Genomic DNA, 22,843 nt, shown 5'->3' with positions numbered 1-22,843 from the left:
ATAGTTCAAATACACTGTAGAAAGAGCTTATATCTCAGTATAAAAATAGAAAACCTTTCTAGTCTCAGGCAGGAGAATGATCCAATTAAACATCTTTGACAATAATCATAAAGTCTAATTATCAGGCTAAAGAGCAAAGATTTTACCTTAAAGGCCAGAAGAGGGCAGTCAAAGCTAGAATTAAAATCAATGGCTGATTATGTTTCTTCTCAGACTGCCGAAGGCTAACTCACAGTTCCCAGTCAGTTTTCCTGTGTAGCTTCAGCAGGCAGGACCAGTCCTGTCAGTCACCAGGGAGTGTCTTACTTCCCTCTCCAGAAGACTTCCCAGTGTGACTGTTTCCAAGGCTCAGAGGTATCCTAAGAATTCTGACACACAAAATAAAAGTAAAGACGACACCTTTTCCTATGTTTCAACTGTCGACAGAAGACTTCCCATCACAATATGGGTTAGAATTGCAAGATGAAAGGTAACAAGAAAGGCCATCACATTAGTAATTGCAATCTTGTCCAGTTTCTCAACCAGGTGTCCCAATTTGAATCCATTCCTGTTTTACCTCCAGGTTAATGATATGAGCTCTTCTTGGGAACAATTTGCAATAGCGTGAAGGTGAACATGGGAGAGAAGGAATAAAAATCTTTGAAGTGGGTGCACATTCACGCTCTTCAAATCCAGGATAACTTTGATCCCTTGTGACTGCATAGGATGAAGAAGAATGTGGAATTGGTCCCTGAGTATCTCTCCAGTCTTGTACTGGTTCAATGACCGGCAAGTGGGATAGCAACCTCCCATATCATCTGGATATACTTTATCAGACACTGAAAAGAAGAAAAGGGAGTTGGAGGGAGGAGGCAGGAATCAGCTGCAAGGGACTTGAATTCTATTACAGAACCTTTACCAACTACTTCTGTCACCCATTGATCCAGGGAGGTGGCAGGCTACTGGCTGACATTGGAGAAGCATGACTCCACAGGGTTCCCCCCTCGGATGGGTACAGGAGAGAAGGGAAGCGAAGTATTTTTGTTGTTCAAGGTGGATATTTGGAGAAAATACTTCTGGGACTTTTAATGCAGGGTCTGTTCCAATACCCTTTCCATCAAGTTACTGTCTCATCAGCAGAAGTTAGATGAGGAAAAGCCTCAAAAGGACTGTTTGTTCCTAACTAGAGGTTTGCAAATCTTTCTTCTGGTATCTTGCCAATGGCAGAATTTTCTCATCTTAATCTTTGACTTCTAGGACTGCTTTGTCTAAGCATTCAAAGCACTCAAAATAAATTGCTCAGTAAAGAAGCCATCAAGCCTTCAGCTGTCTGCCTTCCATTGTACAGTCCCCAAATGCCTTATTATTGTGCTCCTGGGTAGCCACAAACAAATGGAACAAGGCACAAATCTGATACTAAAGCTGCTCCGAGAGAGCGATTTTATGTAGTAGTTGATTTCAGGGCCTTAGGCCCAGCCAGGTATCTTCTGAGGGGAAACCCATACAGGCCAAAATAGCACAAGCAAAGCATGTAGCAGCAATAGAAGAGAAGATGCTTAAGTCCTGCAGATGTGGCCACAGCACCAGGAGGACTCTTGCCTGTGATCACTGAGCAGTTTGGGTAGAACATTGCCTTCTGAAAGGATGACTGATTCTCAGAGTTAGTGATGGCTGAGTAAACGTTTTGTGAGGGTAGCAGTCTGATTTCAACTCTGAGGCTTTGTTAAATTTGAGCCATTTCAGAGTGCTGATTAAACCTGTTTGATAGTCCTCACTCTGCTTTTAAATATTTTCCAGGACTGGATCAAGAGTTCTACTTTGGAAACTTAAAGAAAGTACATCTTTGTTGACTGTCCTGTGTTTAACCCTGAAACTATGTGAGTATCAATACAGAGTGGAGATTTGGCAGGAGAGAAAGTGAAGAGAGAAGAGAAGCCATTCCTGGGATTCTTCCTTTGAATCCAAACCTGAGGCAGGCAAGTTGTCTGGAAGAGGAAATTCTCAGATGAGTGAGTCCTTATGTGACCTCAGTACATGCCTCTTTCTGGTCTTTGGCTTCTCACCACCAGAGCTATAGATTTAATCCTTTATACAGAAGGATCAGTGAGATTGGTTAGCTCCAAGAGGTTCAGACCTACGTCCAATTTCCTCTTAGCCATATTCTGGTGGAGGCTAGGCTGGGGGGAGGGATAGCTCAGTGGTTTGAGCATTGGCCTGCTAAACCCAGGGTTGTGAGTTCAGTTCTTGAGGGGGCCATTTAGGGATAGCTCCTGCTTTGAGCAGGGGGTTGGACTAGATGACCTCCTGAGGTCCCTTCCAACCCTGATATTCTATGATTCTAGGCAGGGTAGGACGAAGACTGCCTTTGCTTCTCACAGGTTGCAGGAACACTTTCACATCCTCCAAGAGAAAGGAGTCCGAAGCAGAAGGGGTCAATGTCACCTTATTTGAAATTCCCTCTGAGCGATATACTTGACCTTTGCCGGCCTTCTTCTGAAAAAGAGTCCATTTGGTGTCGAGCGGGGAAGAGGAGGCTCTCAGGACCAGCCTGAGTACACTAGCCATACTGATGGTTGAAATGGAAGATGATAACAAAACGGTTTGGTTGTCTGAGACTGGCAGCAATCATTGGATAAATTCTGCAGAAGGATCCCTCTAGGGTTACTAGGGAGTTTAAAATCACCAATGGTGAGCTACTTACCCCAGGGCTGGCTGAAAGCACTGGTGGCTGTTTGGGTGTGACTGTTCAGTGATGGACAGGGTTTTCTGCTCTGGAGCAGAGTTCAGCTAAGCAGCCCCTAATCTGCCAGTGGCATCCAGGAGACTGTCTGAAGAAGCCTTAGGTGCAGGAAGAGGCATCTGGAGCAGCACTGGAGTTGGTTACTGGCATGTATGCAGATGTACAATTAAACCTGGTAACTAGGATACCATTATTTATAGCAATGGTGCTGCTGCGTTCACAACTGTTGAACCCTCTTGATTAGGCCTTCCTCTTTGGCTACTGCTGGGAACTCAGGCTGCCAGGTTCCTCATTTCAGTTGAGCAACTGGAATGTCACTTCTGGTGGTACCGGAAGGAAGCCTACAAGATTGCACTCACTGGGAAGGGCCCCTCTTGGATACGGAAAGAACAGGATCTCTCTGCTCATCTAAGGCCTCCTTATCTCTGGCTCTGCTTGAAGCCAGGGGGGTTGGGGAGACCACAAGATACTGAACACTGGAGCAGAGATGTTCCCAACTAGGAGAAACAAAGGAATTCTAGCGTGGCTTCTGAGTGCTTGCTATGTTCTCATGTTAGGAGGCAGAGGAAACCAGGAAATTTTCTAGAAGGGTGACCCAAGCTCCTTTTGTCTGATTGACAAGTCTGGTCCTACCTCCTGAAGCTGCAGAGCCCAGAAGAAGCAAGTGTTGGAATGGCAAGCCTGGATATGAGAAAAAACAATTGTATATTTCTAACTTTTGGTTTTAAAAAGTTTGGCCATTGTCTCCTCTAACATTTCTTGGAATCTTATTTAATTACATGAACATTTTGGGAAAGACAAAAAAAAAAAAAAAAGAGCAATCCCACTCAAACTATAATACCAGTAATACAAAGAGACAAAGTAGGACAATCTCATTATGAAATACCCCTATTAAAATCAGTGTAATTTTAAAGAGTATTCTTAACAGAGTAGCAATGTGACAGTCTGTTGGTTGTTCAACTGCATGAGATAACATCTTTTTTCCAAGAAAAGTATTGGCATGTTCAGCCAAATGATCAGACTTACCACATATAGTTGGATTCTTTATAATTTTGTCTGTGTATGGAAACGAGCATGGCAAATGAACATAATTTAAAATAATAAAAAAAAAAAACTATTCACATTAGGGTCTAAAAAAGGTACTTTATTGGATTCTAGACACTGCATGAAACCCATCAGGTAACATATATTGTGCCTACAAATTTGCAGCAAAATAAACTAAATACTCGTTCCAGTGAGGTCAGCAGGAACTTTGCCATTATTTTAACAGAATCCGAATTTAGACCACTGGGAAGAATTAAGGAGATAGTATTAGTCTTAACTAATTTTTGTTACCTATACCCGTTCAAGTGATACCTTTAAAGTTTTTTTAAGTGCAGTTTAATAATCTTACATTTTTAATATGGATTTATTTTGAAATTACATATCACAATAACTCATTCTCAATGAGAACTTTTAAAAATGAAATGTATACTATGGAATTTAATTGGTTAAATGCCATGAGGAAAAAAAGATTATGTGCTAATATTTTTGTGAAAATAGTGGGAGATGAACAGAAACAACATAGAGAAAGGAGAAATCCAAATACTACGCTATGTTCACAGGGGAAAGAAAATCTCTGATCTATGTTACTAAATATGAAGAAAAATCTATTTTGGGAAAAGTCTAGCTATTCTGAAGGGAATACAATTATAGGAAGGCAATCTAAAGCTGATAATGGGAATTTTCTAAGAGAGGTCTTTTCTCTCTATATCACTTCTGTAATTCAGATCTTTACTGGATATTTGTATATTTTCCACATCTCATGAATGTTGATATTTGTATGAATTCAGATTTAATTTTGCTTATATGCTATTCTTGGGCCAAGGATCAAAACTGTAATTTATCATGCTGTGAAGAAAAATCACTTGGTAATTTTCCTCATTATGCCTGGTCATATATACAATATCTAAACACTCATCTATGACTATATCTAGAAAGTCTGTACTAATTTTACCTTATCCTGATCAACACCAGGTTCTCTGTATACTGTCCATTTCTGTGCATCATCACTGTATAGAATTCGGTAGGCAGAGATGTAATAGTAGTACTCTACTATGGTGGATCCAGTAGTTATAATGCCTGTGAATATGAAGGTTTCCATTTACATAGATGCCAAATGTCTCCCTTTGAAAAATGTTTATGTCAATGTTTTCATGCAATGATTTATAATACGAAGCATATACCCAGGATATGGCAACTTTAGGTAGAGGAATCAAGCATATGTTCTCCTCTGTGTCAGTTAATATTTTAAAGGTTTTCCTCTTAAACCATCAGGATCTATAACTTCCACATCCAGTGACTGTCTCCTTATAATTATTTTAAGTTACTTTTCTGAAAACGTCCTTAACATTTTTTTTCTTTGCATTTCTTGATGGGGCGTCAGACTGCTGCATTTGGCCTTGTGTTCTGGATTTACAAAGACAAAACCAAAGCCACCCTGGTTCTGGATTCACAGGCTATATACAAGCAACACTGAAAGACCACAAGCTTTCTTAGGCAGGTACTTACAGTATTATAATAGTCTAAGAAAGGTTTTTTATAGAAAGCATTAATACAGGCATGAAATTAAAGGAAAAGTATAAGATCAAAACTGTGAATCACAGCCAGAGAGAAGATGGAAAGAAGAGAACAAAAGTTTGTTGTAAGAAAGTTGATGAACCAGTACTGCCACTGGCAGTGAGACTATTAGCCGGGATTACAAAGACCATCCCTGAGAGGGCTGTGGGACTGAATTGACCACTTAAAAGGGGATGCTTTAGGATTGTCTTCTTGAAGTGTAAGTGTTAGAGAACATAACCATTCCACCTAAAACTAATTCATTTTTGGCATGAGGCAGATTGCAAACACACACAATAAGGAAAAGGTGAATCAACTTTGAAGAATTAATGCAGAAGAGGAAATAGAGGTGAATGCAACCTGTCATGCATGGTTGCCCTACAGTTGGGTTGACATGAGAGTGACATCCCCAGACTCTGACAAAGACAAACACCACAAGCCAGTATTCCAACTCTCTGCTACTTCATACACAACACATGCTGCCATCCACTGAAGCGCATGGCCATGATTTGACCTAAAGATCTTAGTTTGTGTGTTCTGGACAGAGCAAATGCAGTGTACCTCCGAGGTACCCTGTCCTCTACTTTCTGAGGAACACACCCACTTCCACAAATAGAAAGCAGTGTGTCCATGGTGGAATTGAGAAAATAGCAGATACAACTCTCTCTCTAGATTAATATTTACTACAGGTACTAAGGCACAAGCAGCCTTTCTGAACAAAATTAGGGAAGAGCTCTTCTCAGAGATGGGTGGCTGATTTAATCAACTTGAATTAATCCTTTTTCTCCCAGGAAACACTAAGAACAGATGGAACAACAGCAACAGAAAAAAAGCCAGCTATATTATATACACAAGGGGATACCCAGTGATCACAACTGCAAAGTCATGAGAAACCTCTGAATTAAGGCACGATGAGTGTCAGGGATTCCATTTCCCAGCACACACTAATTGTTATCCCAATGTAAGATTGTTTGATAGTTATCAGTCCCTTCAGGCAACGGTTCCCACCTGACTGCTCCAAACTCCATTGCTGTTCAATATGCGGTAAAACTGCAAAAACTTATTGTATTACTGAATTAATAGTTATCGAGCACCAGCTGTGACACATCCCACTCATCAAAGCTTCAATCCAGGAAAGCACTATGCACTTGCTTAACTTTATGACATGGGTAATCCGCCTGACTATTCATAAAAGCTAAGTTTGCATATATCTGCTGTGCTGGATCACAGCCCAAATATCTTAATGAAAATGTGGAAGAAATTTCTGGTGGTTTTTTCCTGCTTTGTAAACAGATTAAAAATAAATTAGCGTTGCCATTCCTGTCATCTCTATTTAAAAAATTAAATATTTTTTGAAGCACACAGAGATGAATTTGATGATTCATGTGAATGTTGAAAGAGCACATGCACAGACATTAGTAACATGCACAGAACATGCAAGAATAAAAGACGGTTACTTTCTCCTTCTGCGGTCACATGCCCCACTCTATTAAAATGAAAAGTGTATGTTCACTGCAAGGTCTGTCCAAAGAAAGGGCAGCTTGCCTTCTAAACAATGTACACAGATGCAGTACAACAACTTTAAGAGTGTGGGGAATGAGACAGTAAAAAAAGGAACGTGAAATATTATGCACTCAAAACCATGCAGTCATAAATGGGTGTACAACATGAGGACGTTATACTTTTGCGATTCCTGGACCTTACAGCTCTACTCAGCACATGGCTGCCTGTGGACTGAGAAGATTATCTAAGCTTACAGATGTATATATTCAACCAGCATCACAGTTGGGATATCTATCACAGTGTGAAGGAAAACTGAGAAGAGATCTACTAGATTGGATTACACTTAATGATAGTCTGATTGTACATAAATTTGACATTTATACTGAAGTATACCTTTCTTGAATCAATAATTATTACAAAATACATCTGCTTTCTTTAAGATCACACATAGGCACTGGAACAAGACAGGCTTTCACATCTCTTCGCAAGAAATGACCACTTAGGGAAAAATTCCCTGAAAGCATATGGAGTTTGAAATGCAAATTTGTGTCATAATGTGAGATGCAGAACAGACATAATATTAAGTCCTAGCTACTTAATTGGAGACGAGAAACCTTTTAAGTACTGTTTCTTCATACATGAGGTAGTGATGGATCATATAAATAATGAGTATAAAATAACATTTACAAAGATCCCCAACTGCACAGGCAAAATACACAAAGTGGATTTAGAAGATTTACTGATATTTCAGTCTTCTAAAAGCTCCTTCAAGATGTCAAGGCTACCATAAAAAAAAATGGAGAAAAATTGTCCTCTCTTGCCATGGAGGGTTCAAACTACCATATAGCAGATTTAGATTAAATCTCAGGAAAAAATTTCCTAACTGTAAGAACAGCAGGACAATGGAACAAACTGCCTAGAGAAGTCATGGAATCTTCTTCATTGGAGGTTTTCAAAAAGAGGCTGGATAACCAGCTGTCTTAGATGGTTTATACACAGCAAATCCTGCATTTTGGCAAGGGGTTAGAGTTGATTACCCTTGTGGTCCCTTCTAACTCTACGGTTCTATGATTCTGTCTTCTATTTTGTATGCAAGATGAAGTGGGCACAAGAGTGGTGAGGAATGGGATCAGAGTTAATGCTGTTTAACTATGCATTGCCTTTTATTTCTTTTTTTTTTAATCAATGAATCAATTTTGAATTTCCAGATTAATTTACCAGGTATCTTGCCACCCAAACAAACTAAACTTTGTGATAAAAGGTCTTTAAAGATAGAAAACTGCAACACAGACAAAGGAGTTCCCTTAAGGAGAGCATATGAACATACTAAACTCCAACTTGGCTGGTTCTGGTAGCTCTAAAAAAAAAAAAAAAAAAAAGTGAATTTACTATCTCGAGTAATCAAATGAGGTAACTCTGGTCTGCAACACTGATATGGGTTCCAAGGTATGAAACAATAAGAATGTGACAATAAAAAGGCATCATAATACAAATGGGATAGTTATGTTCTTCAAACATTTTCTATTTCTATAGTGCCATAATATGCAAGAATGTGGCAAGGTCCTCATCTCAAACCTCTTTCTAATCTTAATACAACAATTAGGGAAAAGTGACATCGGGCCATACGGTATGAAGGAAAGAGAAAAGGGAAAGGGAAACAGTTGTTGGGAGAACAGCTAGAAAGGACAATGATTCAGTGTGGTGATTTTCCTGGTTTTTTTTTGGTTCTGTTTACATACTTTTAATATAATGAGGCATGAGTGACAGCAGCTAGAGTTCAGGTTAATGGGAGATGGCAAGGTGACATTTGTCAGTTTTGAACTAGAAGGATATCACTTTATGTACAGGAAAACGGAAGAGATGATGAGATGACAGATGGGAATGCACAAGGCCAGTAAAGGGCTTTCAACACGCACACAAGAAAGCATCAGAACAACATGAGGCATGAGTCTTGGAATCCATCATTTTTCAAATTAAAAATGATTATAAGTAGAAGCATGACCCTTCAGTTTTTGTAGTTACAGTGTTGAGGAAAAACCTTATCACAGGAACGTCACTTGATATAAAATCTAACTACATAATTAGAAAAGGGGACTAGGAAAAGAATGCAGACTAACAGATACCACTTTAGATCCTGTTACACAAACAAAAAAAGATTAAGATATAGATACCACTAAAAGTCTGAAGTCAGCGGTCAAAAATTAGTTTGGAAGTATTTTGTAAAATTGGAATTCCTCCTTTGGGTGATCCTCTTCAAAGAATGCAAATTGCCACATTAAAGAGAATTAACTGAGAATTGACATGGATATAAGAAAGCCAGAAAAGCCTTGTGGATCCAAAAGGACAATCAGCAGAAACAGGACAAGGCTGAAAAACCAATATAAGGTGGGAATCAGTTACACAAAACTTGTTGGAAAGATCCTATGCAAAACCACCCCCTAGAGTAGAGCCTAACTTGTCCATCTGTAATTCTAGAATTTCTTGGGTATGCTAAGTATAGGGACCATGCAAATATCATTGCTCTGATTACAGTCAGAAGCCAATTGAACTTCATCTATAACCCCAGATTAAAACTGCATCAGTTATTAACCTACCCTATCCCTATCTTTCCAAATACAATTTTAAAAACCATCTCTGATCTGCTTACCTGTTATTCTCTTTTCTTTATTCAGGTCTATTTGTAACCACTGATATCCATCAGTGGTAAAAGCAGCCCAAGGAGGTCCAGGCCTTTTCAATCTGGCTCTTTCAGGAGTCCAGATGTTTGCCTGGCCTGTTTGGTCAGGCCACTCTAGACTTGATGATGCAGTAATCTGAGAATCAGGGATTACTCCAGATTCCATTCCCAGTGTCCCATAGCAACCTGAACAACATAAGAGACGAGGACTCAGATGCAAAATCAAAAGTTACACAATCAAATTTTCTTGCTCCGAATTCTCCCTTATTAAATTAAAGTTATATTGTGTAATATAATTTTTTTTGCAAATCTGATATTTAATTTTATACCATGGCAAACTATCTACCTCAGTGTCTAAAAATTCACAAAGTTAATTCAAATTGGAAAACTATAAACAAAGGGTAATGATAAAAAGCAACATATTCAGTTACAGATGAGTTATCCAGTGCAAAGGTTCTCAAACTGTGGTCCGCGGAGTGTTCCCTCTAAGGTGTGCGCCTGGACAGCTGCACACGAGAGAATGAAGGGCCACCCACCTAATTAGTGGAGCCGTGCAGGGGTGGCTCCACTAATTAGGTGCCTGGACCCTGGAGAAGATGCACATATAAGGTGAGGTGGTGGCCTTGGGTGGAACAGGAGGTAGATGGGAAGGGAAAGTGGGGTGAGAAGAGGGGATGGAGGGAATTTGGGATGTGCAGGGCTGCGGCGGCCAGAGAAAGAGGCGACTTTCCCCAGCTCCAGGGCTGTGGCTGCTGGAGAGACGGCCCTCCTTCCCAGCCCCAGCTCTGTGGCTGGGGAGAGACCCACTTCCTTCCCAACCCCAGCTCAGGGGCTGCCGCAGTGGGGGAGAGAGGGAGAGACCCCCCTCCTTCCTGGACCCAGCTTAAGGGCTGCTATGGCAGGGGAGAGAGGGCACATCCATCACATTAGAAAGATAAGACTACTGATATTAAAATATGAGTTTTGTGCTTTTATTTGTAGAACAAAAAAAAGTTGTTTTTTGTTTGTTTTGTTTTTTTTAATATAACGCTTTTATCCAAAGCACGTTGCGGTACAAACAACATTTGGAAAGATCATTACATGGTCCGCCGAGACCCTCAGCAATTTTCAAGTGGTCCACGAAAAAAAAAAAGTTTGAGAACCACTGGTCTACTTGGCTGCTGAGCAACATTAGTCTGACATTAATCACTCAGTTAATGGAGTTAGATCAGGGGGTAAATAGTACATCAATGAAATTTACAGAGGAAACTAAAGTTGGAGGTGTTACAAATATCAATAAGGACAAAGAAATAATAAAAAAGTGACCTACAGAAAAGTTATATTCAGTTTGGAAAACATCAGCTAATGTATCTTGGAGAAAATAATCTGGAAGAGATATTGGAAGGAAGGGTAAAACATGGAAAGCAGTAATGCTCTGAAAGGTACAAGACTGATTATATTGGACAGCAATAGAATGAGAGTTTTCAATGCAATGCACCAACAAAAAGGATCAATGAAATTTGTGGCTTTATGTGCAGAGGCATTCATATTGGCATAGCAAGGATGTGACAGTTTCTTGTTAAAGGCTCTGGCAAGAAAGAATCTGGATTGGCATGTTACATTCAGTTCTGAGCATCAAAATACCAGAAAGATAAGAACATAGAAGAATATAAATTAAGGGGCTTGAGAATTATATTTTTTAAAACTCAGTTAACACTCAGCAAGAGGCAACAAATTAGCTTTAAGGATGAAGCAAAACAGAACAGAGAAATAGAATGTAAAAAACAGCTACAAATATAGAATAACTGAGCAAATACTGACCTTTCCACTTTTCAGAATACACTTACAATAGTTTTATTCTTATATTTTAAACTATAGTAAGAAAGCAACAAAAAGGTAAAAGATTGTCTCTTTCTGTAGCAGGACAAAAAAACCTTCTTGAATATTGGCATATGTGGAAAGATTTAAAGAGCCAAATAATTATAACGTGGCTAAACAATAACTTCAGAGGCTAGAGGGAACACATTTTACATGTCTCAAACCTAGTAATGGAGAGGTTTAATTTAGGAATGAGTAAGTAGAAATATGACTCAGAGCAACTGAATTAAATTAAAGGGTCTCATTAAATTAGACAAAGTATCGATACCAACCATACTCAGCATTTATTTGTATACTCCAAGTCCTCAAACTCTGACCAGTCCTCACAATAATCCAGTGAAAACACACAAAGATCTAAAAGGTACTATTTTATTAACACAATAAAAATAAATGTCAGTTGCAAGCACACCAGGCCTATTTTTTTAAAAAACGTGTCCCACTAAGTTTATATCAAAAATCAGTATGCAGTTCATAGAGTGATATGCTTACCACTAGTCTTAAACGTGAAGAGACTTACAGATAATAGTCCTCTGCAAAAAAACAAAAAGAAATCTATTTTTGTGGCTGTCACTGGAACATTTAAGGCAAATTGTTCTCAATTTTATTTTTCCCCTACTACTGCATCCCACCAGGAACCTATTCATGTCCAAATATTTTTTCTTATTGAAGTAGCACCTGTTACCACCACTATGGATAATGGTTCATACTGACAGTGCTGAAACATCTTTGCTTCAGGCTGAAACCTGGCCTAGAAGATACCACCTAGTTTAAAAGATTTCAAATGTAAAATAAAAAGTATACAAGTGCAGCTAATGATATATCTAGAAGAAGAGCAAATTAACAATATTTGACTATCTAAATGATGAAGCTGAACAAGAAAACAATGGTCAGCTCCCTCCACCCAAACCCTCTCTCATTTACTGGGGTTTTGTAAGACCAGAAGGCTCTAAATCAAGAGGACCACCACGTTACTTTCAATTTGCATTGCGCAATATCTTTCTTCTAAGTACCAAATGTCCAGGCACGACTACACTTGAAACATCAACAGATCAAACTGAACTAAGCTCTGTTCTAGGAGTTCTGATATTTCAAAGAGCACTGATGCTTCAAATTTAGACAAATACCAGCAGCCCAGTTCAGTTTTTGATCTTCTGACAATAGATAATCCTTTAATACTCAAAGTCCTGCAGACTCCGTAACACAGTATGTTGGTGTTTCAGAAGAAAACATGACTATGAATCCATAAAAAAAAAAAAAAAAAAAAAAAATCTATTTCACTGCTCATTTTTCACTGCTCATCCTGTCTAAACTAACTTTTTCTAAAAATTTCCCACTGTGACCAACAATGGTTCAGCTCCACTGGTATTTGCGATGTTGGGAGCCCTAGGGCTGGTCTACACTGGGTGGGGGGGGAAGGGGGGAAATCGATCTAAGATATGCAACTTTAGCTACGAGAATAGCGTAGCTGAAGTCGACGTATCTTAGATAGACTTACCTCCCGTCCTCACGGCGCGGGATCGATGGCCGTGGCTCCCCGTAGACTCCGCTTCCGCCTCTTGCCCTGGAGTTCCGGAGTCGACGGGGAGCGCGTTCGGGGATCGATTTATCGTGTCTAGACGAGACACGATAAATCGATTCCCGATAGATAGATCACTACCCACTGATCCAGCGGGTAGTGTGGACGTACCCCTAGAGTAGAACAGACACTGGCATTTACACCATACCAATTAAACTTGCTCTGAAGATGTTTACATGATACAGTATTCAAAATGCCAGAAGCAGCCAGCAGTCTTTCTACATTAGGGCTCCCAATACTGCTGTCATCAACGGGGCTGAACAGTGGGTTAGCAATGGCAGAAAATTTTCAGAAAATTTCCCAAATGTAGACGGGAGTCTCAAAACAGACAATGATCTACTAGTCCAAACACACACCACAATGGATTTCAGGTTGATCTGAGCAATCAGCCTCAAAAAACAGGTTTCAAGTAAACGTGTATCAATCAGCCATAGGACATGCTATAATATCAGCTGTTGAGATTCAAACTGAAGTTTTACACTGAAATAGGTATAAAAAAATTAAAAAACCTTCCCTGGCTATTTATTTTTTTTAAATGGAAAAGGAAAAAAAAAATTACCCCACTGTAAGAAAACTGAACTAAGAATTACAAAAATATTGTTTTATTATATACATGAATGACAACAAACTACAAAGTAGCAGTGAAGACTAGCATATATTCAATCAAATTATTATTTGAAAGAAAAACTTAGGAGTTTATGGTCGTTCCATATATTTTTGAAGGTAGAGTCCCTAGTTTTGCAATGAAGTCTTAATTTTCACTTATGGCCTAGATGTTACAATAATTTGGACAGGAAATCATATACCACAAAAATGAGTACAGCATAAGAACCTACTTAGAACAGAATCCACCATTCCTATGGATGGGTAACTCCACTAGTTTAAAGTTTTCCCTTGATACAACTGATAATCACAGATTGGTTTACATCTATTACCAAGAGGTAAGTATTAAATATATGAAAACAACAGAGCAAATATACTTACTCTTTTGAGGTGACATTGTTAGCCAAAGAGCTTTCATAATATGGAATGCCTTTGCTGATTACAACATTGATTTGGCCACCCAGAATATTTGACACCACTCCTGCATGCACACCAGCCATGCAAAGTGACGAGGACTTTGAAGAAAATAGAAAATAATGTTCACATTCTTTTTTTCCAAACTGTTTCAGAATTTTTATGCCATAAAGAAACTGCTATTATTTGTCTCCCCACTACCCACAGGCACCATTCATTTTTGAATGTATAAGACAAGAAATGTACAGCTTTGCATTTTTCTGTTTTCTAAAAGAAAAGTGTAACGGAGGTGTATGTAATACAACATTATGCTCGAATAAGATCTGCAGCTGGAACTTACATACTGAGGTGATGCAAGTGATTTTCAGTTTAAGATTATTTTCCTGAGAATCTTTTAGGTTAGACTAGGTAAGGAGAATATACATATTTACATATTCTAAAAGCCAGGGATGAAAAAACTGGTTACTGTAACCTGTTTCTCTTAACAGAAAGTGCAGGAAGGGTATAGTTGCTCACTATACAATTCTGAGGGCTACATACTTATTTGTTGACAGAGCACCACTCATCACATTATCTCATCTCTGACAACAGACAGCACAGAATACACTTTTTAGCACTTAAACACACACAACTTAGATGCTTTTATACACATTACAAGAGGAAACACTGGATAATCAGCTATTTTTGTTGCCAGAGTACAATGTAGTGCACATGATCCATCTCCATTCTGTGAGGAAGAGCTAAAATATGACTGCTGTTTATTGAGATCCATTACAGTGTCATGAAATCAGAGGACTCCATTAAGAAGTCAGATTCCTCTCTAGGAACCTGAATATTACAGGCTTGAGACAGCCAGCCAACAGAAATAAAATGGGAAGTAATGAAGATTATTCTAGTGATCCACATTTCTCAGCAGATATCAAAATGTAAGAGCATGAAGTGCTTAACCACTTCTTGGAGACAGCAACATCCGGAGCTCCAGCCATTAAGCAGCTGAGCAAAATCAGTAGCATGTCACATTAGGAAGTATCTGCTCCCAGAGCCAAGGAAATAGAGCTGACAGAAAACAAACATATGTAGCAGATTTTTATCAGAAAGTGCAGAATTTAATCAAACTTAAAGTGAATATACTGTACTGTCTAAATTTACTTACATCGCTGTATCCATGAGGAATAGTGCCAGAAATATCAGCAAAAGGAATCACACATCCAGCTGGACAATACTTACTGGAAGAAAAGGAGATATGTAGTCAATATATGCATGCCATTGCACTTCACTTTAAAAAGAGCAAGCAGCACATTGTAATTTAAAATTTTGCATCTCAAACCATGAACAGACAGTTTACCATTTGGTTAGGACTGTAATGTGGTCTAAAACTACCACCTATCAATGTGTCATAATTTGAGACAGCCGTCAAGTCAGAAATACAGATACAAGGTGAATGACGTAATATTGTTTATTGGACCAACTTCTGTTGGTGAGAGAGAGACAAGGATTTGAGCTTACACAAAGCTCTTCTTCAGCTCTGGGAAATGTACTCAGAGCATCACAGCTAAATACAAGGTGGAACAGATTGTTTAGTACAAGTAGAGAACATCTTTCAAGGGGCCTTTCAAGGTGAAGTGGCCCGTTAAAAATGGCCCCTTGAAAAATGTTAACTACGTAGGCTAAGCAATCTGTTCTACCTTGTATTTAAGCTGTGACACTCAGTATGTTTCCCAGACGTGAACTGAAGCTCTGTATAAGCTCGAAAGCTTGTCTCCCTCACCAACTGAAGTTGGTCCAATAAAAGATATTACCTCACCCACCTTCTCTCTCTCTCTCTAATATCCTGGGACTAACATGGCTACGATAACACTGCATATAAATCAGAAATATATATTCAGGAAAAGATCTAGAACAGTAAAAACCAGACATTTGACAGGAATGTCATGAAAGTATGTGCTTTAACTACATTTTTAATAAGTATATATCCCTATGTCTGGTATCAACACTACATAACATCTGTAAATTCTGAAGATTTCAAATCAGAATCCAGAATTCTAGCATTAGTGTTCATTTTATTTTATAAACTTTTAAACTGTGTGTGTATGTGTATATATATATATATTATTATATATATATATATATATATTATATATATACACACACACACACACACATATACACACACACACACGCGCACTTAATATTTTATACTATTATATATATTACACACACACACACACGTTATACTTTAAAATGGTATCTCTGAAAAGTGTACATTACAGAATATCTTCATATAGTGCTTTAATCATAAGAAACTGGTTGACTTCAGCTAATGCTTTTAGAGCATAGAAAGCAGAAGGCACGATAGTTGTATTGCTGATGAAAGAACATGTTTCACCTTCTAGTGCCGGTTTCTATCACAAAATAAGAAAAAGCAAATACTTGAGGAAGAAAGTTGGAATACATTATTCAGCAAAGTACTTAAGCATGTGATCAAGTCCCAGTAAAGTCAATGGGACTTGCTCAAGTGTTTAAGCGCTTTGCTGAATGGGGCAAACTGTTGATTTGGATTGCAAAGGTCAAATCTTGAAAGAGTGGTGGTGCTATGAGTTTATAGGCCCCCCAAAATGTAACCCAAATTCATTTATTGGCTTTACAATACTTTGTAGCTTTAAATGATGCACTTTATTTGGGAAAAACAAGTCTCCTGATGTCCAGCCTCGTCTACCATTTACCTGAAAGAACACAACTGCCTATTACGTCCCAGTAGAACCTCATTAATTCACACTAATTGTGAGACCAATGGCAAATTAATTTTATAAATTAGTAAGTGAATAAATAATAGAAAAGCAAGGGCTTATGCATCACAAAATATGCTTTTATCATCTGAAAAATGTATGTTAGATTTAAGTTGTGACAGATATAGCAACCACACACAGTATCTTTAGGGACTGTATTCTACTCCAGGGGGGAGCGTTACCACAGTTCCTCCAGGGACTAAAAAAACAGTGTGTGTGTGGGGGAAGTGATTATAGTGGTCATTGGGACTGTAAACAGTGACATGAGTATTAAAGGTAATACTTCTCTTTATCTAGTGCACATTTTGTACTTTATTTTGTAAAAGCAATGAATTCTTAGTAACATGAGCCCTCATTAGCTGGAAAGTGAGGACACTGCTGGTTTTTCTGTGTGTTCATTTAGTGCAAATTAGAGAGGTTCTACTGCATACTAAAATGATTATCTTCATTTTTGGAAACTATAAGGTCAGAACTAACAATTTTGTCATTTAATCATTTAAATTTCACCATCCAAAGGACTCTGTTTGAAACAAAGTGGCAAAGTGGAAGACGATGTGTGTAACAGCATGAATAAAACCACAGTAAAATAACCGTAGTGCTGGGGGGAAAAAATAAGCAGAGCAGTCTTACTTGAATTCTGGTTCAGAAAAGTGACTTGCATTGTCTAAACAGGTTATTAGGTCTGGAAAGAAAAAAATATTAAGTCAAGAAAAAGATAGAGACAACCAATTTTAACCAATTTTTTTTAAAGTACACGAAGCCCATCAAATTGAATCTCTCAGACTCACCAGTTGTGTGTGGTTCAATCAAAAAAGTCTTTGAATGAAAAACAATGTATTTGTTAAATAACATACTAATTTGTGAATCTTTTATGGTACAGTAGAACCTTGATAATTTGTACTAATGACTTGGAAATCCACTGAGAATTTAGCATGTAAACATTACAAAATTGATCTTGTTCATTTATTTTGCATAGTTCAATTTTAATTATTCCTGGTAATGCTTCACAGAATGCTTGTAAGTGCACTGTAGTGTGTTTTTAAAAGTCAGAAATTCTTATACTCTGCTTACAAGAGGAAACTGAATAGAGAAGATGAAATTAGTACTGGGTTCTAGGTTTTAACATATGACAGTTTTGCACAAGTGGAGCAGGATAAAGTACAGAACACAGGAGGGCCTTTCCCACATTATCAGAGTGACAACTAAAATTTGACATGTTTATCCACTATGTCAATCTGAACTGTCAAGTTTAAATACACATAAATTTATGCAAGTCAAATTAGAAAACACATAATAAAATTTCAGAAAGAAAAGACGACCTCATCCACCTTTTTGTAGTATTAACTTTAACAACCAGGTTCTCAAACTGTGGCCTGCAGAACACTTGCTAGTGGTTCACAGAGAACTGGAGGATCATGTGTAGCTCTACATCCACTTCTATTGGTGTCTAGGCTGAACACCAGTAGAAGCAAATGTAAAGAAAGAGGAAGAACACGTATAGCCGCCTCCATTGCAGGCCACGGCACCATAAGAGCATGAAAGAGGAACAAAGATGCTGTTTGCACAAAAACTGACAAGAAGCCACCAGCTGGGCCCTAGTCATAAGATTCCTTGGAGGGAGCAAGGAAACAGGATACGATGCAGGGGCAAGGTAACAAAGAGCAGATCAGACAGAAAGATTGGAACTGATAGTTGTGTGTGAAAACAGAAAGGTAGAAAAATGCAACAGTTACCATAGGGATTATAGGAGACTGGGAATGGGATCAGAATTCCATGGTACTGCCACTCTATAAAGAGGTGATCTACACTAAAAAAATTTCAGGACCCTTCATCCAGCATCTTGGTTGTTATACTCCAAACAAATGTATTTAATCTTTTATCTAAAGCAACTGTTTCATCTGTTTCATTGCTTAACCCACTCTGAACAGTAACTTAGTGTATCCAGGGGGTAGGACAGTTGAGAAGTGTTAAGACAACATCTAAAAGAGTGTGCGTTTTTAGATATCCACTGCTCACGTTGAGAACACAGAAAAATAAGTTTGTACTCATTATACAGCTTTAATTTTAATCACTACACAGAATAACTAATTGAATCTGACAAATACCTGATTTGTCAGTGGTTGAATATGAGGCAAGAAATCCACGCCCAGAAAGATGTGTCCCGCTCATGAACTGTACTGTGACTTCATTACTTTTTGACTCAATTAAACTGTCCATCTGAAAGCCCAGACCACAGTATTTACCTAGGAAGAAAAAAAAACTCATTAAAAAAATCTGTTTATGTTCAGTGTAAACTCACATTAAGTTTTCTAAATACATTGAGGCTAAAGTGAACTGATTGTAAGTGAAGAACATGCTCAGTATTTGAGATGGACGGAGAGTACAGACATCATATGCATTTCATTTGTTGATTCAATCAGGGATGCCTATGAACACGAGCTTAAACAGCATAACAGTTAAATAGGACTATTAGAGAACCCTAGAAATGTAGGGGTGAAGGGATCTCAAGAGATCATCCAGCCCCCTGCACTGAGGCAGGACCAAGTAAATCTAGCCCATCTCTGACAGGTGTTTGTCCCACCTGTTCTTAAAAACCTTCAATGACGCGTATTCCACAACTTCCCTTGGTAATGTATTCCAGAACTTAACTATCTTTGTAGCTAGAAAGTTTTTTCTAATATCTAATCTATATCTCCCTTGCTACAGATTAAGCCCATTACTTCTTGTCTACCTTCAGTGGACATAGAGAACAACCGATCACCATCTTCTTTATAACAGCCCTTCAGACATTTGAAGAACTATCATATCCCCCTCAGTCTTCTCTTCTCACGACTAAACATATCCAGGTTTTTTAACCTTTCCTCAGGTCACGTTTTCTAAACCTTTTACCATTCTTAAATAGGAAACAACAACAACAACATGACAGATTGCATGAGAATTAAGTCCCAGTATCAGCAAGACTAAAACAACAGGTTCCTATACTATTAAGACCTGGAGAGCACACAACAGGTTTAAATATTGTCTGGTTTTAGCCCTGGGAAAGCATTTATTGGCAGCGAAGTCCGACGTTTACCACAGACACAGACTCCTGGTGAACACTGTATACCCTAGGCTTGGAAGGATTAGATTTTTATTAGTAAAATGTCAGTAAAAGTCAAATTACCAAACATACACAAAGCGATGAAAAAAATATTTCCATCAATAATCAAAATGTACAGATAGGCAAAGCAAGACAAATGCTGCATAAGCACTTATTAGAATTTGGTTTAAGGATATTTACTTTGTATATTTTGACATGTGATGTTGACAATTTGTGTTTCAACAGTTATACAGCTTTTAACTTTTTGAATCTAAACATCTATGGTCATTAAATAATTATTGTCTGACACCCTCCTTCCTCTATAATTTCCCATAAGTGAAAATTTAAATAGATAAAAATAAAAAATGCTTTAAAATAGATATTATCTAGCAAAATTATAAAAAATAAAATAAAAACTGAATTTTGCCAAGCCTATGTATACTGCAAGACCAGCCATGAAGCTAGAAAAGGGGCTTGAAAAATTTCCCCAGTACTTACTAGCTCAAGGGCTAAGCCTACTAGATAGGGTGAAAAATACATGTGCTTGCATGATTCCATCTGCAAACTTTATCAGAAATGTTTTTATATATGTTTTTCCAAGTGATTTATACTAATATTAAACAGAACTGGGCTGAGAACTAATCTCTTTAGGGCTCCACTAGAAACTCTTCCCCCACTCCTTGAGGATGAATCCATGAAATATTACATTTTGAGACGACATGTTATCCAGTTTTTAATGCATTTAACGTTCACTAAAATCATCTCGAACGGTAGCCGAAGCATTCAGATATTATCTTCCAACATTTTTTATTTAAAGGACATAAAGCAGACACCAAGGATACAACATGCCACTCACATTACATCATGCCAGTTGTGTTAAATGCATAGAGCCCTGAAGTTAAAAGAAACTTTCTTCTGGACTTCTTCTAAGCAAGTTTTTATATTTAATAGCAACAGCCACCTAATCCATATCTGGGTACCAATTAATAGTTGGAATGAGCTGATGTCCCACAGTGAGCATCTCAGGCCATCAGCTCTTCCTAATGGACTATTAATCCCCAGATAATGCCCCCTCTGTATTTTGGCTTAATATACACTTTATATTACATCTCCAAAATCTACTCCTAAGGGAATTGTGTGCCTAAAAGTTCCGAGAAAAAAAAATCTGCACATAATATTTTAAAATGCTGCAAAACTCTTCAAACGTTATTTATCAATAAATAAATGTGGAAGCTCCAGCATGGCTGTGGGGAGCACAGGCCACTGGCTGCACGGAAGTGAGAGATCACCCTACAGCCTTCCTCACACTCCTGGACAGGGACGTGGCGGTGAGGCTGCACCTGATCCTGACACAGCTCAAGGGCTGGGCCTGTCCCAGAAACACCCCAGGGCCCTGCCCCTCTGCACCAGGCGCACAAGATATGGTTATAGAGGCGCAGCCCAACAGGATCCAAGTGTGGAGGGGCTTAGTGGGAGGCAGGGATCCAGGTGTGGGGTGAAAGATTTCGGTGTGGGACAATCTGGGTGCAGGCAGCTCAGTGAGGGATCTGGATGCACAGGGACTCGTTGAGGGTTTCAGATGCAGGGACAATGGGACTCTTCGGAGGGGTCCAGGTGTAAGTGGCTGCAGCTCATCAAGGTGGTCTGGGTGTGGGGGGCTTAGCAGGGGGGTCTGGATGCTGGGCAGTGGGGCTTGGTGGGGTGAGGTCTGGATGCTGGGCAGTGGGGCTTGGTGGGGTGAGGTCTGGATGCAGCTAGCTGGGGCTCAGTGGGATGAGACACTCATCGGGGTGGTGGGGTTCATTGGGTGGGAGTTCGATGGGCTTGCTTAATGGGGGAGCCCCAGCTGCTGCCAAGAGGATGCCACATACTAGGCTCCCATCTCTATCCCCCTCTCTTCCCCATCCCATCCCCCTCTGCCTCATCTCTCCCCTCACTCCCACATCCCCCTACACTACACCATCCCTCTTCCTTCCCCCCACTCTACCACCCCACTCCCATTCCCCTATTTTCTCTACCCGCCCCGCTCTCCCTGCCCTGCCCAACTACAGGCACTCACCATTATACAGAAAACAGGATGGCTCCCAGCACACAGAAGGGGAGTACAACCGGCACTAGGACCAAGGAAGTGGTGTCCAGCTGCAGAGTCAGACAGCTGTCGCAAAACCCTCCTTTTCCCAGACACCTCTACGCTCACATAAATGGGGGAGAGGCAGTGGCACATGACCCTGCGTGCCCTACCCATGCATCACATTTGGATGGGCTATGCCCCCCCCAACTACACCCATGGGCATCCCCAGTCCTGTCCCCCCTCCCCGAGTTTTACCTCTCCAACGGCTGCCCCAGGTGCCAGAAACTACACCGGCATATGACCCCTCTTGTGGCCTCCCTTTGCTTCCTGGTCATTTTCTGCAGGGAAGCAAAAAATTCTGCTAGTAGACATGAATTCTGTGCGTGTGCAATGGCACAGAATTTCCCCAGAAGTAGAAATCTGGGATGAAGTTAGCCAATATTAGTCAAAAGATATATTTGAGGTGGGTTTTTTTTGTTTTGTTATAAGCAACAGCAGTTAAAATCTGCTTTAAAATAATAACAAAAAGGAACGTTTCTTTTAGCAGCAAAATGTATTTCTAAAATCAAAGTCTACCTTCATTATTTCTGTAATAAGCCATATTTTTTACCTTAGGATTACTCCCTCAGGGACGATTCTCTCCATTGGATATTTAAGGTATGCCACAACTTTTGTGGAGCTCTTTGGATGCAAGGAGGAGATGTTCTACAAAATAATCAGATCCACAAATTCTAGTAGAGAAATGGAATTTCTGACTGGAATTTCCACTGTGGTTTGAGTTTGTAGACTTTTTAAAAGACTTTTGTAAAAATACCTTTCTTTCACGTAATGCAAGCCCCCAGTATTCGCTGACTAGCTGTAATTTTACCTTGTTAATCTCTGCACAATGACACTAAACTTATACTGTGGATCTTTCCATTAACTAACAGCTGATCACAACAAACAGTATTGTGTACCTTT

General features: G+C 39.1%; 1 protein-coding gene across 4 annotated transcripts in view; it reads right to left on the bottom strand.

The window, feature by feature from the left end:
• Nucleotides 1–22,843, bottom strand: part of DCBLD2 (discoidin, CUB and LCCL domain containing 2) — a 64,907-nt gene that overhangs the window by 17,407 nt on the left and 24,657 nt on the right. For 3 of the 4 annotated variants that reach the window (XM_054044643.1, XM_054044652.1, XM_054044660.1), the window contains exons 3-9: nt 18,839–18,976; nt 17,364–17,415; nt 15,101–15,173; nt 13,915–14,048; nt 11,844–11,884; nt 9,468–9,683; nt 4,716–4,840 (exon numbers count right to left, since the gene is read on the bottom strand). In XM_054044643.1, coding sequence (XP_053900618.1) covers nt 4,716–4,840; nt 9,468–9,683; nt 11,844–11,884; nt 13,915–14,048; nt 15,101–15,173; nt 17,364–17,415; nt 18,839–18,976 — 779 coding nt within the window. Of the gene's footprint in view, nt 1–4,715; nt 4,841–9,467; nt 9,684–11,843; nt 11,885–13,914; nt 14,049–15,100; nt 15,174–17,363; nt 17,416–18,838; nt 18,977–22,493; nt 22,566–22,843 lie in introns of those variants that run through there. The other variant, XM_054044668.1, reaches the window with a different exon arrangement.

Source organism: Malaclemys terrapin, chromosome 1, assembly GCF_027887155.1.
Source record: "Malaclemys terrapin pileata isolate rMalTer1 chromosome 1, rMalTer1.hap1, whole genome shotgun sequence".
Taxonomy (NCBI): Eukaryota; Metazoa; Chordata; order Testudines; family Emydidae; genus Malaclemys; species Malaclemys terrapin.
Note: the sequence above shows the minus strand (reverse complement) of the source record. Positions and strands in the feature narration are given on the sequence as shown.